The sequence below is a fragment of the Genypterus blacodes genome, unplaced genomic scaffold (assembly GCF_046128005.1).
Source record: "Genypterus blacodes isolate CSIRO-AG114 ecotype Tasmania unplaced genomic scaffold, CSIRO-AGI_Gbla_v1 ptg000067l_1, whole genome shotgun sequence".
Classification (NCBI taxonomy): Eukaryota; Metazoa; Chordata; class Actinopteri; order Ophidiiformes; family Ophidiidae; genus Genypterus; species Genypterus blacodes.
The window spans coordinates 2,803,876-2,820,414 of NW_027466879.1; the positions used below are offsets into that span (position 1 = coordinate 2,803,876).

The following is a 16,539-nucleotide window of genomic DNA, read 5'->3' on the forward strand; positions in this document are numbered from 1 at the left end:
CCATATGTCATTGTTAATGGGCATTCATGTGGCAACAACAACAGGCTCCAGTGTTCTGCAGAGGCACTTTACTACTGCTTTTGATAAATGGTTTCATCAGTTTGCTTCCATTCAGCCAAAGGAACATAAGTGAGGACGGCACTGATGATAAGGTGAAGACTTGGATCAAAGTCTGTTCCAATTCATAATGTTGGTTCAAGTTCTGCCGCCTTACCAAATTGGGCATTTTTAAGTGGTCTTCACTTTGTCATGCTAAAAAAAAGAAATGTCTTCAACTATTGCACTATGATTGATTGATTGAAATAAGGTGCGGTTTTATGCATCATCTCAAATTGGTGAATTCACTAAGAAGTGGGTCCACGCACTTTTTGCCATAGCTAATGTTTTCTTTTAACGTTGCTGCTCGATTTTGGAGGGAGAAATAAGTTTGATTGCCATTTTCGCTCTTGTGTTGAGAGAATAATGAATGTATTTGTGGTGATGTACAAACGACTCCAGAGACCAACTCCTCTGTGTACATAGCTTGAGTGAGTGCAGAGCGGGGTGGGGACTGGCTACATCCTGGCTGGTGTTTTTCAGAGGTAAGGGGGTGTGTCTGTATCCCATACGGGTATCTGTCTCCGAGAGGCTGAGCAGAGGCGGGAAATGGCGCCTGGTAACACAACAGTGTGTCATTCCAAAGACGGCACCGAGTAGCTGTACATAAGACGGGGGGATCTGAACTCGACAACAACCGCTGACAGCGTTGGTGATGCTTCATCGGTCTTGAGTCGTTACCTTGGGACACTGCGGATCACTGTAATGTAAGTGGCTGTTTGTTACGCTCTGTCTCTGTATGTGTGCGTGTGATGTGGTGGTGGCTAACGACAGAATAAATGTTTTCCTTCGCTGCTTGTACACATCTGTTAGCCTGAAGCAGTTTTTCAAATAAGCTAGGCTAGCCAGGGTTAATGCTAGTTAGCTACCCGAGGGAAAGCTAAACACGGCCTACTAAGCGATGGCTAATTCCCGGAATATTCGAGCGGTTCGATGATTTTAGAGTTTAATCACGTACAGATATTTGTTGTAAATTATGGCAACAATCACAAACATCTGCCACCCGCACTCGGAGCGTAACTTTGTCCAGCTGAAACAGTCAACGACTATCGTTAGCTGGTCTTGTAGCTTTTAGCATGTAGGCTAACGTTACCGTCGTCCGTTAGCAATTCCACAATTTTAGCCTTCATTGGGTTAACTGGGTGACAGTAGCTCACTTTACAGTTAAATGTTTGAATATGCGGCGAGCCGTTGAACTACAAATTGCAACTAGCGTTACGCCGTTTAATGCCAGGTGACATTCAACAATACACTCAGTAGGTAGAGACAGCAGTCAGTGTATATAGACACTGACACCATGTCACTGTAGCTAATTTGATTAAATCCACTGACAAGCCGTCCTTTTAAACTAGCGGGGATTATTGTTAACCTCGCGTTCAATCAAATGTTAAATTAAATACACTGCAACTATGCGGCTGTCGCTCATTTCTGTTTCATTTACGTTGCTTCCACTCGCTCTCGACAACCTGAGCTAGTTCGTTAGATTTGACTTTTTTTTTAGCAAACACTTTGATGCCGGACCGATGTATGTTAATGAACACATGTCACCTGTGTCATTTGATTACGTGTACAAAGTGGAATTGTCCTAAAATAAGTTGTTTGTCCTAAAAACAAACGGCGGACTCTTACATTCACGTCTAGTATTTCCGTTTATGTAGCATTAGCTGGCTATGGTGGCTAATATATAACTGTGTAGCTGCCATTGGATTCAGATGAAACAAATCTACTATATCGGGTTCATCTTTCGAAACGACTCGTATTCTATCAGATATGTCGCCTGCGTTTTGTGTGCTACTCTGGTTAATGTTAGCAGCCGACATTAGCCGCACAGTGTGATTTTCAGTCGTAAGGCCTTCGCTTGTTTCTGAGCTGTGTTGCCATGCTAACGTCAGCTAGCTCGCCCCGTCACAGCGGCATGCATGTTCCTATTTCCCGCTCAGTCGCTCGGTCGAAGCTGTGCAGGAGCGCCGCTTTCTTCTGATTACACACAAAGGTAAATGTGCACCATTACGCTGCTGCCGTCATGGCAACCTTTGCAAGAAACGGAGGCAAACCTGATGTCGATTTAGTGAAATGCGTGTGATGTTTAGATAAAGGGAAAATGTATAAGAGGACTATAGAACCGGACTATAGAACCGGACTATCAGATGAGCCGTTAATTACACGCTGATGCCCGGTGTGTTCCAGCGCTGACAGTTGTGCTGATTATTAGGTTTACTGGTGAGTAGTTTGTGCAACCTTTAGGTATAAAAGGGCTCAGTTATTCCCAGTTATGCTGATTTGCCTGTCCGCTTTACAGATGCATTGCACAGATGAAGTATCTGCGGCAAGTGACACAACTCAGAAATGCAAATAAAAAATGGAATTAGCATGGAGGAGAATCACAAGAGATCTTCTCCAACACTGATTGATTGGGGTCAATTACTTATCACACAGTAGGCTTTTGCTTAATCTGACTGTTTTACGAATCAATGCCTCTGGTTAAAGCAAATCTGACATTGTGACAGTATGACTAGGTAATCTCCCCTGTGTTTATTTAAAAGAAAGTTGATGCAATCATTCATTTATTCCACTCACTCAGTCCGCTTACAAGAGCGTAAACATCTGGGACCTGTGGCAGTGTGTTTGTGACTGCATTCAATAATCAGGCTTTGGTAAATAATAAATGCAATCATTTGTTTGGGTTGTGTATCTTGCTGGTGAAGTATCCAACATGTTTTGATTTGTTTCCCTTGTCCAATTGTTGGCAATAGGAGTTTACTTCATTCAGTCTTTACATGGCAAAGCAGATCATAGAATTTCACTTTTTCACAAACATCATTATTGATCTATTGTTCTTTTAGAAGATGACTTATTTGTGCTTTGAGTTAATTGTTCAAAAGTACTTGGCAAGAATAATTTGTAAGACCCAACCACGATCCAACTGCTGGCTCACAGCTGGAATGCAAAGGTCTGTCAATGTCTGAGATCCAATCAGCCGTCCTGCTGCCTCGGTGTAGAGCCACAGCCTGTTTGTGTCTTAACAGATGTATTGTTACCTGCATCTGTAATTTTAGAAAATCCACAGCATTTGGGCTCACACGTTCCTTTATCTTTATTAAAAATGGGCAGCAGTTTTTGTGATGTTTTCCTATCTCGATATTCTAAGAAAGAAGCAATGTTTCAATATGGCAGCTGAAATCGTATCTTTTAGGGAGATGCAGGACTTGTAATCAGTAGCAGGTCCAGAGTATCCTCGGCTGTAATTGGGCCCAGATGTGTGTTAGGACCGTGTGTGTACGTTATGGTTGTTGCTGGAGTTGTCCATCTTCATGTTTAAACGCTCCGATATACAGCAGCTTCACACTGAATGTCTGGCAGCAAATCGTCCGTTGCCGCGAAGATTCTCAAGCATTTTTAGTCAAATACACAGCAGAAATAAAAACCTGTACGACAGACTTCAAAGTAAAAGAGAGGTCTCGTTACGTCCCAGGTGATTTCTTGTTTCATTTAAATACACTCCCTGTGATAATGGATTGCATAACAAGCACCGCATAACAAGCACCGCATTTTTATTAAGAAGTTTTGGATCTGATGCATAAAGTTGGAAAACAAATTTCTGACTAAAAGCAACTTATTTTTAAGAGGCAACCAATCTGGATCCGTTACTTTCTTGAGTCTAATTGTTATGCCCCTGCTCCAGTGTGTGTGCTGAGAGGGGTTTCCATTGTGCGTTTGTGGTTCCTGTCAGTTTCTGGATATGTCCCGACACATTTTCAGCCAGCTGTTGTTGCGTAAGCACAAGGGGCAGGCGTACTCCACCAAGATTTGTGCGCTGTGTGAAGAGTTTTTAGTTTCCCCGACACGTACTCCAGGACAACATTGCCTCAGAGTGACGAGTGTTTTACCCTCAGATTGAATTTAAATTCAGATCACCCATTAAAAAAAAAACAAACAAACACAACCCATCTGTTCTTCAGGTTTAGCAGGTACAGTATTTTGCCGTCTCTGTTGTCCTCACCCTAATGTAGCTATACAAGTGTTTTGCAGTAAGTTTAGGTATTGGGTAGATGATTTCTTTGCTGTACAAATGGAACTGAAGCCAGCTGTGGTTGCTGTGATCCACTGTGATGTAAGTGAAATGGGATCTTGAATGCAACCAGATGTTGGCAGCAGTGTGTGTGCCTGTGTTATCCTCCTGCACGCATGCACACACACACACACACCCCACATGCTCACCCCACTTTGAAAACAGTCGAGGTTGCTTGAATGTATTTTAATCAGTGTGCTTCCTGTACTTAATGTGCACAGTTAGATTGATTAATTTTTTCCTCTGGTTCTGTCGTTAACCCCCCCCCTCTTCTTCTCTTCTCTTATATTTTCTACTACAGCCTTACATGTGACTGCAAAAACAATGAGGCTGAGAATGCGTAAGGCGTCTCAGCAGCCGAACCCCAGCCTGGCAACGCGCCCGTCGCGGACCAAGAGGAGGCACTCCGAAGTAGAGGAGGACACGCCTACCAGTGGTGGGAGGGGCTTGTTTTCCACCATCAAGAAGTTCATCAGAGGAAATGCTGTTAAGGTAACTTCCTCCGTGCCCGTACCAAGTCGCCCGCTACAAAGATGAGTGTAGTAGCCTTTATACCCCCCCCCCCCCCCCCCCCCGTAAAGTTTAATTAATCCAGAGTCACCTAAGCTTTTGTTTTGGCACGTCTCCATTTTCAAACCGCTCTCCAGGTCTCAGATGTGAGTCCAGGGTCTTGTCAGTGCCATGTTCCTTCCGAGTGTCATGTATCCCAAGAAATGTCTGGTGGAATGCTGCAGCTTGTCTGAGAACTCCACTCGGTTCTAATTTTAGCTGCTGCCTCACAGAGTGGGTGTGCAGGACAGAAGCTAGTAACAAGTGGAAAAGCAGACTCGCTCAAAAGCAGGTTTTCCTCTCGCAGGCATTCAGATTTGGGAAGGATATCATTTTGTACTTGCTCTTGTAAGTGTGTCGTTCTGTGGTCATCCCTGCCTTTCCACAAAGACTCATCAGCATACCGCTTCAGGGTTTCCCCCCCTACTACTGCTGAGAAACAACATTGAGGTGGAGCACATATACAGTACCATGATCTGATGTAGTCCTATCCTAACATACAGAGTTGGGTTTGGAGTAGAACTTTAAACCAAAACTAGTGCCGCTTGTATATTATCAAACCATTCTTACCCAGTAGGTTTATTTCCTGTTGTTCAAGTGCCTTTCTAACTCTGATTTGTTTGATTCAGGTTTTGTCCAGCACATTTAGTTTTTAGTCCATCCTGCTATATCCTTCTTTTGGTAAATATGGCCTCTGTTTGGTCCTCAAGGTGCAACAGGAGAGCCCGGCTAAGAAGACTCGTCTCCACTGTGATGTGGACAACAACCTAATCACCTCCGCGCCCTCGAACCCCAACAACCCGCGCCAGACCTTCACCAGAGTCGGCCGGAGAGGCTCTGTCAATGGACGTGAGTGGCATAAGAAGAGTCCAAGTCTCTCCTAGTTGTCCTCTAGGCTCCCTTAACCATTTTTAATCATCTTTGCAGAGGCAACCAATCATGACAGGAGTAAGGAGAAGCCCAACGGCAGCCTGGAGGAGACGACGGCTGTGGAGGTTCCCAGCAGCCCCCCCAGGACCACGCTGCTCGGGACCATATTCTCCCCTGTGTTCAACTTCTTCTCTACAGCTAAGAACGGTAAGCAAGCGAAACACTGGCACTCCTTCTTGATTTGACAGATTATTCTTTAAATGAACAGATTTATAATAAGGAGTCTGTTTGGTGTAAACGGGCGTATAAAAAAACAATTCCTTCCTTGTTTACTGATGTGATGTTTAAGCGTAGTGCATTGAAACGAACTAAACGTTGCAAGAGTGACAGCGACCCGAGTCTCTGCTTCCCAGTACGCATGTATTGCTTTTGTTTTGGTTGTTGTTGTTGCATCCACAGTGTGAGCAATGTTATGCATATACTTTGACACAAAAATATTCATCTGCCCACCCGTCCCTTGCTTGTGTTCGCTCAGCCTCCGCTGGCTCCGACTCTCCAGACCCGGCGTTGGAGGCGGAGGAAATGGTCACGCAGCTGGACATGGAGCCGACGGTGGAGCCGCCCACCAGCACAGTGACCTCCACACCGGAGCTGTGTGCCGCCACAAACCTCTACTCCAGCGCGCCCCAGCTGCCACCTCTGCGGCCTCCACACATCCCCGAGCCGTCTCCCACGGCAGCAGAGGGAGCGCTGCAAGCCGACGCTGACCTTCCACCCCTCACAGGTAAGACCGTGCAGCTACTCTGAAAAAACTAAAACGTGCAACTTCCATGGCTTATGTGTGTAATACTTTGCTCTTGTTGTGATGCTAGCACCAGGCTCCACTCCAGATATGGCCTATGTGGACGCTCCTCCCACCGCAGTACCGCCCGAGGCATCCTATGAGGAAGACTGGGAGGTCTTTGACCCGTGAGTAAAAACCATCCTTACCAGTCTTTGTTTCTGGTGTTTGATGGACCAACCATGACCTCGTTACAATAGTTAGACACTTCATCATTAGAGGTTATCAAATAAATGCACTGACTCTCTCTCTTTGTTATGGTGATGCAAGATGTCTTATGGTATGATGTTTTGATTTGTAGGTATTTCTTCATCAAGCACGTCCCTCCGCTGACAGAAGAGCAGCTCACTCGTAAACCAGCTCTGCCCCTGAAGACGCGCAGCACGCCCGAGTTCTCTCTGGTTCTCGACCTGGTCAGTGTTGGTTTATAACAAGATTCTTAGTTGTCATAAATCGGCTGTAATGATCAAATCCTTCTATTAGCCAATCTTGTGTTATTCATACTTTTCCTGGTGTTGCTCTCTTCTGTAGGATGAGACGTTGGTTCACTGCAGCTTAAATGAGCTGGAGGACGCAGCACTGACCTTCCCCGTCCTCTTTCAGGATGTCATTTACCAGGTAAAGAGCCGGCCCACGAGGAACCTGTGCCTTCATGCTGCCTCTAGAGGGCGCAAAAGTTACATCTTTAACAGGTTGCATTGGTTTGAACCTGTATGACAGAAATGTACTCCTAACATTTGTTACAGACACAAGTTCTACATTTGATATCAGGTGTGTGTGTGAATCAGAATGTGAGTGATTGTGTCTTTGTCTGCAGGTGTATGTGCGTCTGAGGCCGTTCTTCAGAGAGTTCCTGGAGCGCATGTCTCAAATCTATGAGGTAATCATACGCTGCCTTTTATTGATATTAACTCTAATCATGTCTGATTAAAGAATTCTAACATTGGTCTTTCCTCCTCCCTAGATCATCCTCTTCACAGCCTCTAAAAAGGTGTACGCTGACAAACTGCTCAACATCCTGGATCCCAAGAAGCAGCTAGTGAGGTAAATTTAAAAATTTCTTTAATTTTCTTAATGAATTCAGCCACACACTCTCAAGCTGATGCAAGCATGAATGGAAAAAGCGTCGGAGCAGAAAAGGCCGGTGTTGGTGTTGCACTGCTATTGAGGTGTCAGTGTTGTGGTTTTTCCTGAATAATTGATTGCAGAGCCTTGTCACTGATTGATTTTCTTTTCTTCTTCCCTTCTTTCTCTACTGTAACTGTAGACACAGGTTGTTTCGTGAACATTGTGTCTGCGTCCAGGGGAATTACATCAAGGACCTCAACATCTTGGGCAGAGATCTGTCAAAGACCATCATCATCGACAATTCACCACAAGCCTTTGCCTATCAGGTGAACACTCCAGAACACAGCACTGGAAGTTTGGTGTTAGTTTCTTAACAAGTAACTGCTCATCACCAAAGCCAGTCAATAGAGTTTCAGTAGTTTAGACATCAAACTAATGGAAAAACCTTTAGACCCATTTGCTATTCAACTAATTTATAGAAGTTCTAAATAGAATTTTGGAAGCGGCTGATCGTTACACTGAAGATGGATATTTGGAGTGTGTGAATAATGCAGAGACGCGTGGGCATGTGATAGTAAATGACCTTGTTCTCTCCTGACAGCTGTCCAATGGGATTCCCATAGAGAGTTGGTTCATGGACAAGAATGACAATGAGCTGCTAAAGCTGGTTCCCTTTCTGGAGAAGCTGGTCGAGATGGTAAGATGTTGGACACGCCTAAAGACCGAGGCAGAAACATGTTGGCATGTGATGAAGTCATTGATCTAACGTGTACTTCCTCTTTCTCTCCATCCCCACGCTTCCTCCCTGGACTCTTCAGAATGAGGATGTGCGGCCGTACGTTCGAGAGCGCTTCCGGCTGCACGACCTGCTGCCCCCAGACTGAACTTGACACCAGACTCTCTGAACGGGGAGCAGATGGAAAAAGACAGAACACCCATGTATAAAGCCCCTCTTGGGATTACAAACTACAACATTGCCATTTACTGTTTAAATTTTAGCCTTTTCCCTCTTTTTTTAAACCCGCCATTGCTTTTAGGAAAAAAAAAAAAAGAGAAGAAAAACATTTTGAAGCAAGATCTGGGTGAGATTTTCTAAATATCCACATGTATAGAAGGAAAATGACACACGCTATTGACAAGACCAGGTAGACTCTGCAGACGTGGAGCTGGACATTGTCTCCATACTAATTAAAGACGTCTTGGTGCTGGCTCAGTGGAGGCGAAGGCGCCGCGCGGTAAAGAGGAGTCCCTGCACTCAAACGCCCCACCCGGCCCCCCAGGTGCTCACGCTGAAGCACCAGACTGACTTATAACGACACTCTTTGGCTACAGACCAATACCAACAAGAATGACTGGCCTATAAACCCACGGTGTGTGTGTTAACTCTTAGCCGGCCGCACACACTGATTCTGTGTTTGGCTCGCTCTCTGTAGCCTCTAAAGTCATTATGCATTCCGCTGTAGCTGATTCAAGTTTCTACTGTCGTTTGACGTTTTTTGTTTTTTTGCTAGAAACTGGTGTTTAGTGTTTCCAACTTGTTTTTACTTCAGTTTTTAAGATGTGATATTTTAACAGGGGTCATGTATGTTTATCCTAAATGGTTTCCTTTTAGGGGCGATGCGGGTGGGTGGTGTGTATTAAAGGGGGGGATAGTCCATTGCATAATTGAATCAAAAGAAATGAATCCACACGGTGGCAATCAACACATTGTCTTCACTGCAGGCAGGATAACGCTGTCATGAGATGTTAGGGTTAAGAATCTTACTTGTAAATTTGACATGTGCGGGTTTGGAGGGCATTTGTTTTTTTCAAAGTGGTAAGTGTCAAAGTTAACCTTCCTTTTTAATACTAGTACCTGATTTGTCATTCGTTTGTTTTATAATCAGTATTGACGTCGATCCTAATCAAGTATTCTGGCTACACACAGAGCTCTTGTTTGTTGTTTTTTAGTTCTGTGTGATTTGATGGATGTGTCGGTAGCATTGGATGATGACAAATGTAGCACCTCTCTGCCAGTGTGTGTGTGTGTGTGTGTGTGTGATAAAGTCGACCCCCTGGTGTTCGTCTGTGGCCAGACCCTGACCAGTCGGCCTCACTGCGGCGATGACACCCTGACTGCCCCCCTCCCACCCCACCCTGTTTTTTTTTTTTTATTAATTTGGTATTTGGTACATGTAAGCCTTTTTGTTTCGCCTTTATGTTGTTATACAGGTTTATGCCTTGTGTTTTTAAGAATTGTAACTATATGAATGTGTTTTCTGCCCTACTTAAAGCCTGGACACCTCACGCCCAACTGCCATCTAACTCTGTTTTAGCTTAATTTATTCAGTAGTTAAAAACAAACAATAGGAAGCCATGTAAATTTAGTGTATGTGTTACAAGTCAAAACCTGCAGGAACGGACTGAGAGCTCAGCCATCTGTCATCATTGAGTTTCCTGTCACAGGCCATACATGACCTTTGGCCCGGCGCAAGGTGATATGACCGGGAGAGTCCCACTAGTCTCCTCAACTCCTTTTGGCATGAATTGTTGAACTCTTTCAGTTCTTGTTTGGTTTGGATCAAACTGCATTGTGTGTGGGTTTGTCTGGGTTGCCTGTACAGTGCCATATGATTCCATAGAACTTCCCCTATGGTTTGTCCCACAGTCCACGCCCAGCGTTCATATGGAAAGAGACAATCGGGCTCCCCTTCCTCCCCTTTGCCCCTCAGTGTGCAGTACGTGTCGTGCACTGTTACTCCATTTTGTTTTTATAAATTGGTAGATGTCTTTCTCGCTTTGCCCAATAGAAATTAGGTCCTCCAGAAATTGCAATTACTTTGTGTTCAAGTAAATCTGTTACAGGGCACAATGGTGGTTACTCAAACTTAATGTTATGAGTCAACACGTCCAGACTATGAATGTAAACTGTACATGTGGTGAAGTCTTGAGTGTTTTTCCAATTTCCTTGCTGCATTCTTAATCAGAGGCACGGTCAGAGGTTAGTATTCGGAAGAGGAGGAAAGAAGACTGTGCATGGAAGAGGAAATGTGTCTTGAGGTTCCACCATAGTAGCCCCCCCCCTCCACCCCCCATGACCCCTCACCTTCTTCACTGCTGTACCATCTCTGAGTATGCAAGCCTCACCTGCAGCGTGTGAGAGCTCGGCCTGCGTCAGCCAGGTGTGCGAGTGTGAACGAACGGTGGGAGGCATTTGATTACGTCTCATCCAGCTCATTTTCTGTGCATTACAAGTTTATTGTACACTGAGTGTTGTACAATACATGCAGCTTCATGTTAAAAAAAATCCTTAAAGTAAGGAAACTTTTGTATTTTTAATTTCTAAAGGCATGTCATATCTACTTTTTAAATGTATTAATGAAGATTTCACTTTACATCAGATGGAGTGTTTTTGCTTATTTTTTTCTTTCTTACAAATATCTGTATGTTTAGTTTAGCGCAGTGTCACTGAACTGTTAAACTTAGCATGTAGAGAATACAGCTTGCTTTGTGGGAAAGTCCTGAATTAAATTTTAATCATGGCACTTTTTCTGCAGAAAAGAGCAAATCGTGTTAATGATTATATTTTTTTTCAATATGCGTTAAGCTGTTTTCCTTGCAAAAATTGCTGTTATGCTCAAGATGTATTTAAAATGTTTGAAGACATCTGTCTGCTGTCAGACTCTATGCTATTGTAAAGTGTATATACAGTTACATTGAATTTCACAAACAAAGTTTTAAAGTTAAAAAAAACCCTCTTGCATGCCCTTGTGTTTATTTCTCGTGATTCTGAGGTATGACGAGACATTTCACAAGAGGAAAGGAGATTAACGCTGCTTTTTAAAAGGCTATATTCATATTATCCAAAACATTCACACACTCGTACATAAATTTTACAATAAATGTATATTATGGACAGAATGGGAATTTATTGATAAAAGAATTTGGCTCATTTGTATCAACAATTCAACATTTTGTTCAATGGCCACGGACCACAAGTATTTAAAAGAAATGTTAATCACGGTACACAAAAGTGAATTTATAGTTCTTACTGATTGAAGTGAAGTTCGCTAGTCTACAGGGTTTTACACACTCACACGTGCAAATGGACCTAAAGAGGGGAAATATGGATGGAAGTTCTCAAATGGAAAAAAATAACGCAAAACAAAAATACAGAAAAATTCTTGCTCCAGAGCGTTCTCAAGTCTACAATGTGGAATGAAATGGAGTTAATGAAGTCAATCGACACAAAAACAAACATCTTGGAGATTGTTTTAATCTGGGGAAACGGAAACACAGCCAGTTATGACGCAAGAAGAAAAAAGACTCCCTAGCCCTTTTAATTTTATAATTAGTATTGTAGTAGTGAGTTTGTGTGTGTCTCTCTCGCGCGCGCTCTGCCAGGTGTCTGAGCTTGTCTCCTCCCGGCGCGGGCCTCAGGTTTCAGGCGGGGGGGAGTTAATCATCGCGCCTCATGAATACTTGATGGCGGGCGGCTGAGCTTGTTGCCTAAATCCGTTCGGCGTTTCTCAGCCCTGGGTTCGCACCTACTCCTTTTTCTCCCCCGGTGTCCTTAATTACGCTACTTTGCAGCCGGAGGTGTCGCGTTGCAGGCCGGGAGGCGCCGCGCCGGTGCGAGAGCAGAGTGGCTCGTAAGTGGCACCTTCATCATCATCATCATCATCTTCATCGTCACTCACACTCCTCGTCGTCGCGCCAGTCAGTCGGACAGAAGAGCAGGAGAGCGGACAGTTGTGAGAATGTCGCCTCTCTTAAGAAGCTAATTCTACGACATTATTCACGATGAAACTCTTTTTTCTCCTTCCGGCTCCTCTGCCTCAACTTGTCTGCTTCACATCGACCGGATAAACAAAGACTTTTATCTTGACATTTGCAAACCTGCCTGTGTAAAATGTGGCCGACACCAGCTACCTGCATGGTGTACATCCTTTTTGGTAAGTAGCAACTTTTACGTCACATTAGACATTACGTTCATATTTCCTGTGGTCCCCTGACGTTGTAACCTTCCTCGTTAGTATAGTGGACAGTATCTCCGCCTGTCACGCGGAAGACCGGGGTTCGATTCCCCGACGGGGAGTTTCCTTTTTCCTAAAATCAAAGTGCCGTTTTAGGATGAAGTTAATGGAAACTTTTCTTTTAAAACGTACCATCGTCAGTTTGTGATCAGTTCCTCATCACTTCAACTTTTTTCCACAACTGTAGAGACTATAATTCAAGCGACCTTCTGTTTTGTCACGCTGTCTTTCATACAGTATAATCCCTGTACTTTTCCAATTTTCACTTTCTTACCAATGTCACTGTGGGACAACATGTGTTAACATTTTTTCTTCTTTTTTTTTTTAAATGATCCACAGGCATTGTATGTGATGTCAAGCAAGTGTCCTCGGAAACCCAAATAATCCAGAAAAAAACAGACCCGACCCCTGATGAGCACAGCAAACTACAGGAGGACATCTGGAACGTCATCCAACAGATTCATTCTTTGTCCAGTGAAAATGTGAACACACGCAGCTTTAGGCCGAACCTGCGGCAATCAGAGGCCTTTCCCGCATTTGACAATGTGGACTTGCATGCATATTATCAAGTTCTAGGTAACCTGTATGACATCGTGGAGCCGCTGCTGAGAGAGAGATTCATTGAGAACCTTCCCAAAACGTTTGTTTGTATAATGTCTGATAGAAAGGACTGTGGCCTGGAGGCAGAGCTAACTAAGACCGTGTCTATGGAGCTGGGGAAACCTGTACTGATGTTCCTGTCATCTCTGAGATCCCAGACCTGCACCAGGAGTGACAGCATCGACGAAGAACCCAACAGCTTCCTCAGGTCCTACCTGACCACAGCACAGCTGGATGGTTTGCAGGAAATGTTTCTGGACATGTTGGCACAGTTTCCTCTCTCTGGAAATTTTGTGAAGGCTGTGAATGGACTTCTGAAAACAGCTGTGACATATTTGTCAAAGTATATTTTGGACGTCATCAGAACACCACTGGAATATGTGAAGATAGCCCTACAGTTTGGAATTAAAGTCCCATCTTTAGACATCGGGGAACAATGTGAAGAAGGTAAAAGTTTACGTTTCCTTTCACCTCTTTCAGATCCCCTGTGCAATAACCTCAAATTTGATGCACTGGTACTAATTTGTTTCTTTGCCTGTTCTGTAGGAGATCTAAAGCAGCTCATTATGTGGTAAGCAAAGGTTTTCTGCATGTAAATTCACATCCTCTTCAAGTCCCAGAGCTAATTGTTATGTGATAAGTACATTTGTGTCATATCAGTGGTTGGTTGAGCGTACTTTTACTGGAGAGATTTTACTTGATACTCTACAGAGAAAATAACCTTTTATCAGAGTCTCAAGAATTTTAAAGAGGTCACATTTCATACTTGTCTTCCATTTGAACTTGAGACAAAACTTAAAAGAATGAAAAAAGAATCAGCAAATCGCAACAATGTCTCCAATTTAAGGGATTTAAAGAATCATTTAAAAATTGCTTTAGTGTATTTGCAAAAGTTTCCAAACTCAAATTATTTTCTTATTCAGTGGTTCTCTTTGTTTTTCTCAAATACATTTAATACAATAATAGTGATATGAAATATATTTTATAAAGATAACTTTATCTTAGTACACAGTTGTGACTCAACACAGGAAGTCCTGGTTGGTTTGCCCGGAAAAACATCCGTGACACGTTGTTAAACATTTACTTCTACTTAAGTTCACTCTAAATGCTGGACTTTTAACTGTAATGTAGTTTTTCTCCACTTTGAAATTGGTGCTTTGACTTTATTATGGATTGGATTGGAATCCACAACGCACTCCATCTAATTTTCACGCTTCTGAAATGTCTCCTCTGTTTAGGGGAATAAACCACAATGTGAGCTGGTCCTTCGGTGACTCTATCATTGACATCTTCCTGCCTCCAGAACAGTCCGTGTGCGCATTCTCCGATTGTTCATCGAGCAACTTCTACCAGCGCAAAATCCAAGAGGTGCATGGCGGCAACCATGATATCCTGCTAAGGTGCGATCGTCAAAATCTGGCCAGGCTCAATGAAACTCTGTGCGATGAGATCCTCAGGGGTTCAAGACAGTCCTCCTCCACATCTGTAATCATGTTCTGCCAAGCTCTGAGCTCCCTCAGCCCGACCCAGATAGAGAACGTGTGGAACAACTTGTGCTTTGTTATTCAAACAATGATGTCGCCATTCAGCAGAACATCTGAATGCCCGGGTGAGGACATGCAGTCTTACCCAGCTGTCCCTCCCTCAGAGACTCCCCCTTCCCTTCCTTATCCTCTTATTCCCCTTCATCGGAAGCCTAGGGATGCACCCAGCCTCAACCAGCTTGTCTGTAACTATGGCAACTGGTCAGGAGATATTTTAGACAAGAACAATAGTTGGCTTTTGGGATACTGCCTCAACTCCCTTGCAAATCCTGGACAGTTAGTGAATGTATTATGCAATTATGACCGCTGGCTCGCCCAACACACAGTCTCGGTGGAGCCAGTCATCGTGGAATTCTGCTGGAACCTGGATAGTAGGAGGTTTCAGAGCCTCCTCTGTAGGAACACGGGTTTGTTCATCCTGATATACTCCAATCCTGACAATCAGCTGCCCATGATTAACTGCACAGAGTTACCAGTGACGACAGGATCAGAAGAAACAGACCTCGATACACTTGTGGCAGAGTCTTGTCGATACTCTGAGTGGCATAATACAATTTCCACTGATGCCATATCACTGTGTACCCACATGGATCCTGGTGGTTTTGCTACTGAGGTTTGCTCTAACGAAACCTTTCTCACTGAGTTGATGCGTAACGACGAATACAGCTGGCTCCAAGAGCACTGCAGCTCTTTACTTATGTTTGCACCACCATCACCATCACCATTTTCATCCCCATCTCCATCTCCATCTCCATCACCATCCCCATCCCCATCACCATCACCATCACCATCACCATCACCATCACCATCCCTATCATCACCATCACCATCACCATCTTCATCCCCATCACCATCAACATCACCAACACCAACACCAACACCAACACCAACACCATCCTCATCCCCATCATCATCACCCTCACCAACACTGCAGCGGCCCTTCGACATCCAAAACTGGTGTGACTACCACACATGGGGACAGCGGCCCATAGATTCTTCAGTGGTTGGCCTCTGTTGGCAGCATGATAAGGATTCTTTTCAAAATAATGTCTGCTGCAATGCAGATCTGATGGATAAGCTGCTGTTAGACCAGCAGAACAAATGGCTGCGGACAAATGCCTGTGTAGACAACGATGTGAAAGTGCTAACACAGGTGGGTGTTTCATTGTTTATATATCCAAAACACATAATTCACAAATAATACCATAAATCCTCTGTAAACAAATAAGGTGACAAAATGTTTAATGCAAAAAATGGGTCTATCCTCATCCAATCTCATCCAACCATCTGTGTCTGAACCAATCACCATTTTGAAATGTTCTAAGATGTCCTTAAACACACAATCTATGTTTTAGGCATGCAAGTACTCAGAATGGAGCCAGCCCATCATCGTGGACATGACTGAGCTCGCTCTCTGTGCGGACCTCGATCCACTGAACTTCACCACCAAGGTCTGCTCCAACGCCACAGTTTACAAGAATTTATTGGACAATCTGGACAACACCTGGCTAGTACAGCACTGTGCCAACCATTCAAGTACAGGGCTGCCTACTGATGAGAAAGACGAAGGTGTGTTTGGATTCAAGCCTTCAGAGCAGTGTCAGTACTCCAGCTGGGCCATAGCTCTTCCAGATCCATCTTTCCTGGCTCAATGCTGGGATTACGATCGGGACAGATTTGTCCCTTCAGTCTGCCATAATGCTGTTTTACTCGCTACGCTAGCCAGTGAGCCATCTAGCGTGTGGGTGAGCACATTGTGTGCCCTCTATTCAACCTCCAGCTTCACCAACAGCAGCACTGATGAGCATAATTTTTGCCTGGCCAGAAATCTGGTAGAACGGCTCAATCTGACCTGCTCCACTGACTTTACCTTAGTCTGCCAGCCAG

The 16,539-nt window shown here is 44.0% G+C and overlaps 1 protein-coding gene and 1 non-coding gene across 2 annotated transcripts; both read left to right on the forward strand.

Moving 5' to 3' along the window:
- Positions 1 to 592: 592 nt before the first annotated feature.
- On the forward strand, positions 593 to 11,138 carry ctdspl2b (CTD (carboxy-terminal domain, RNA polymerase II, polypeptide A) small phosphatase like 2b). The gene is made up of 13 exons (XM_076155963.1): positions 593 to 803; positions 4,467 to 4,657; positions 5,425 to 5,563; positions 5,642 to 5,791; positions 6,120 to 6,368; positions 6,457 to 6,553; positions 6,727 to 6,838; positions 6,957 to 7,043; positions 7,243 to 7,305; positions 7,390 to 7,469; positions 7,693 to 7,819; positions 8,095 to 8,190; positions 8,312 to 11,138. Exons 2-13 carry the CDS (start codon positions 4,490 to 4,492, stop codon positions 8,375 to 8,377), a joined length of 1,434 nt encoding a protein of 477 aa, XP_076012078.1. The 5' UTR covers positions 593 to 803; positions 4,467 to 4,489; the 3' UTR covers positions 8,378 to 11,138.
- A 1,360-nt stretch (positions 11,139 to 12,498) lies between these two features.
- On the forward strand, positions 12,499 to 12,570 carry trnad-guc (transfer RNA aspartic acid (anticodon GUC)). Its single transcript has one exon. It is a non-coding gene; the product is annotated as a tRNA-Asp (tRNA).
- Positions 12,571 to 16,539: the final 3,969 nt, after the last annotated feature.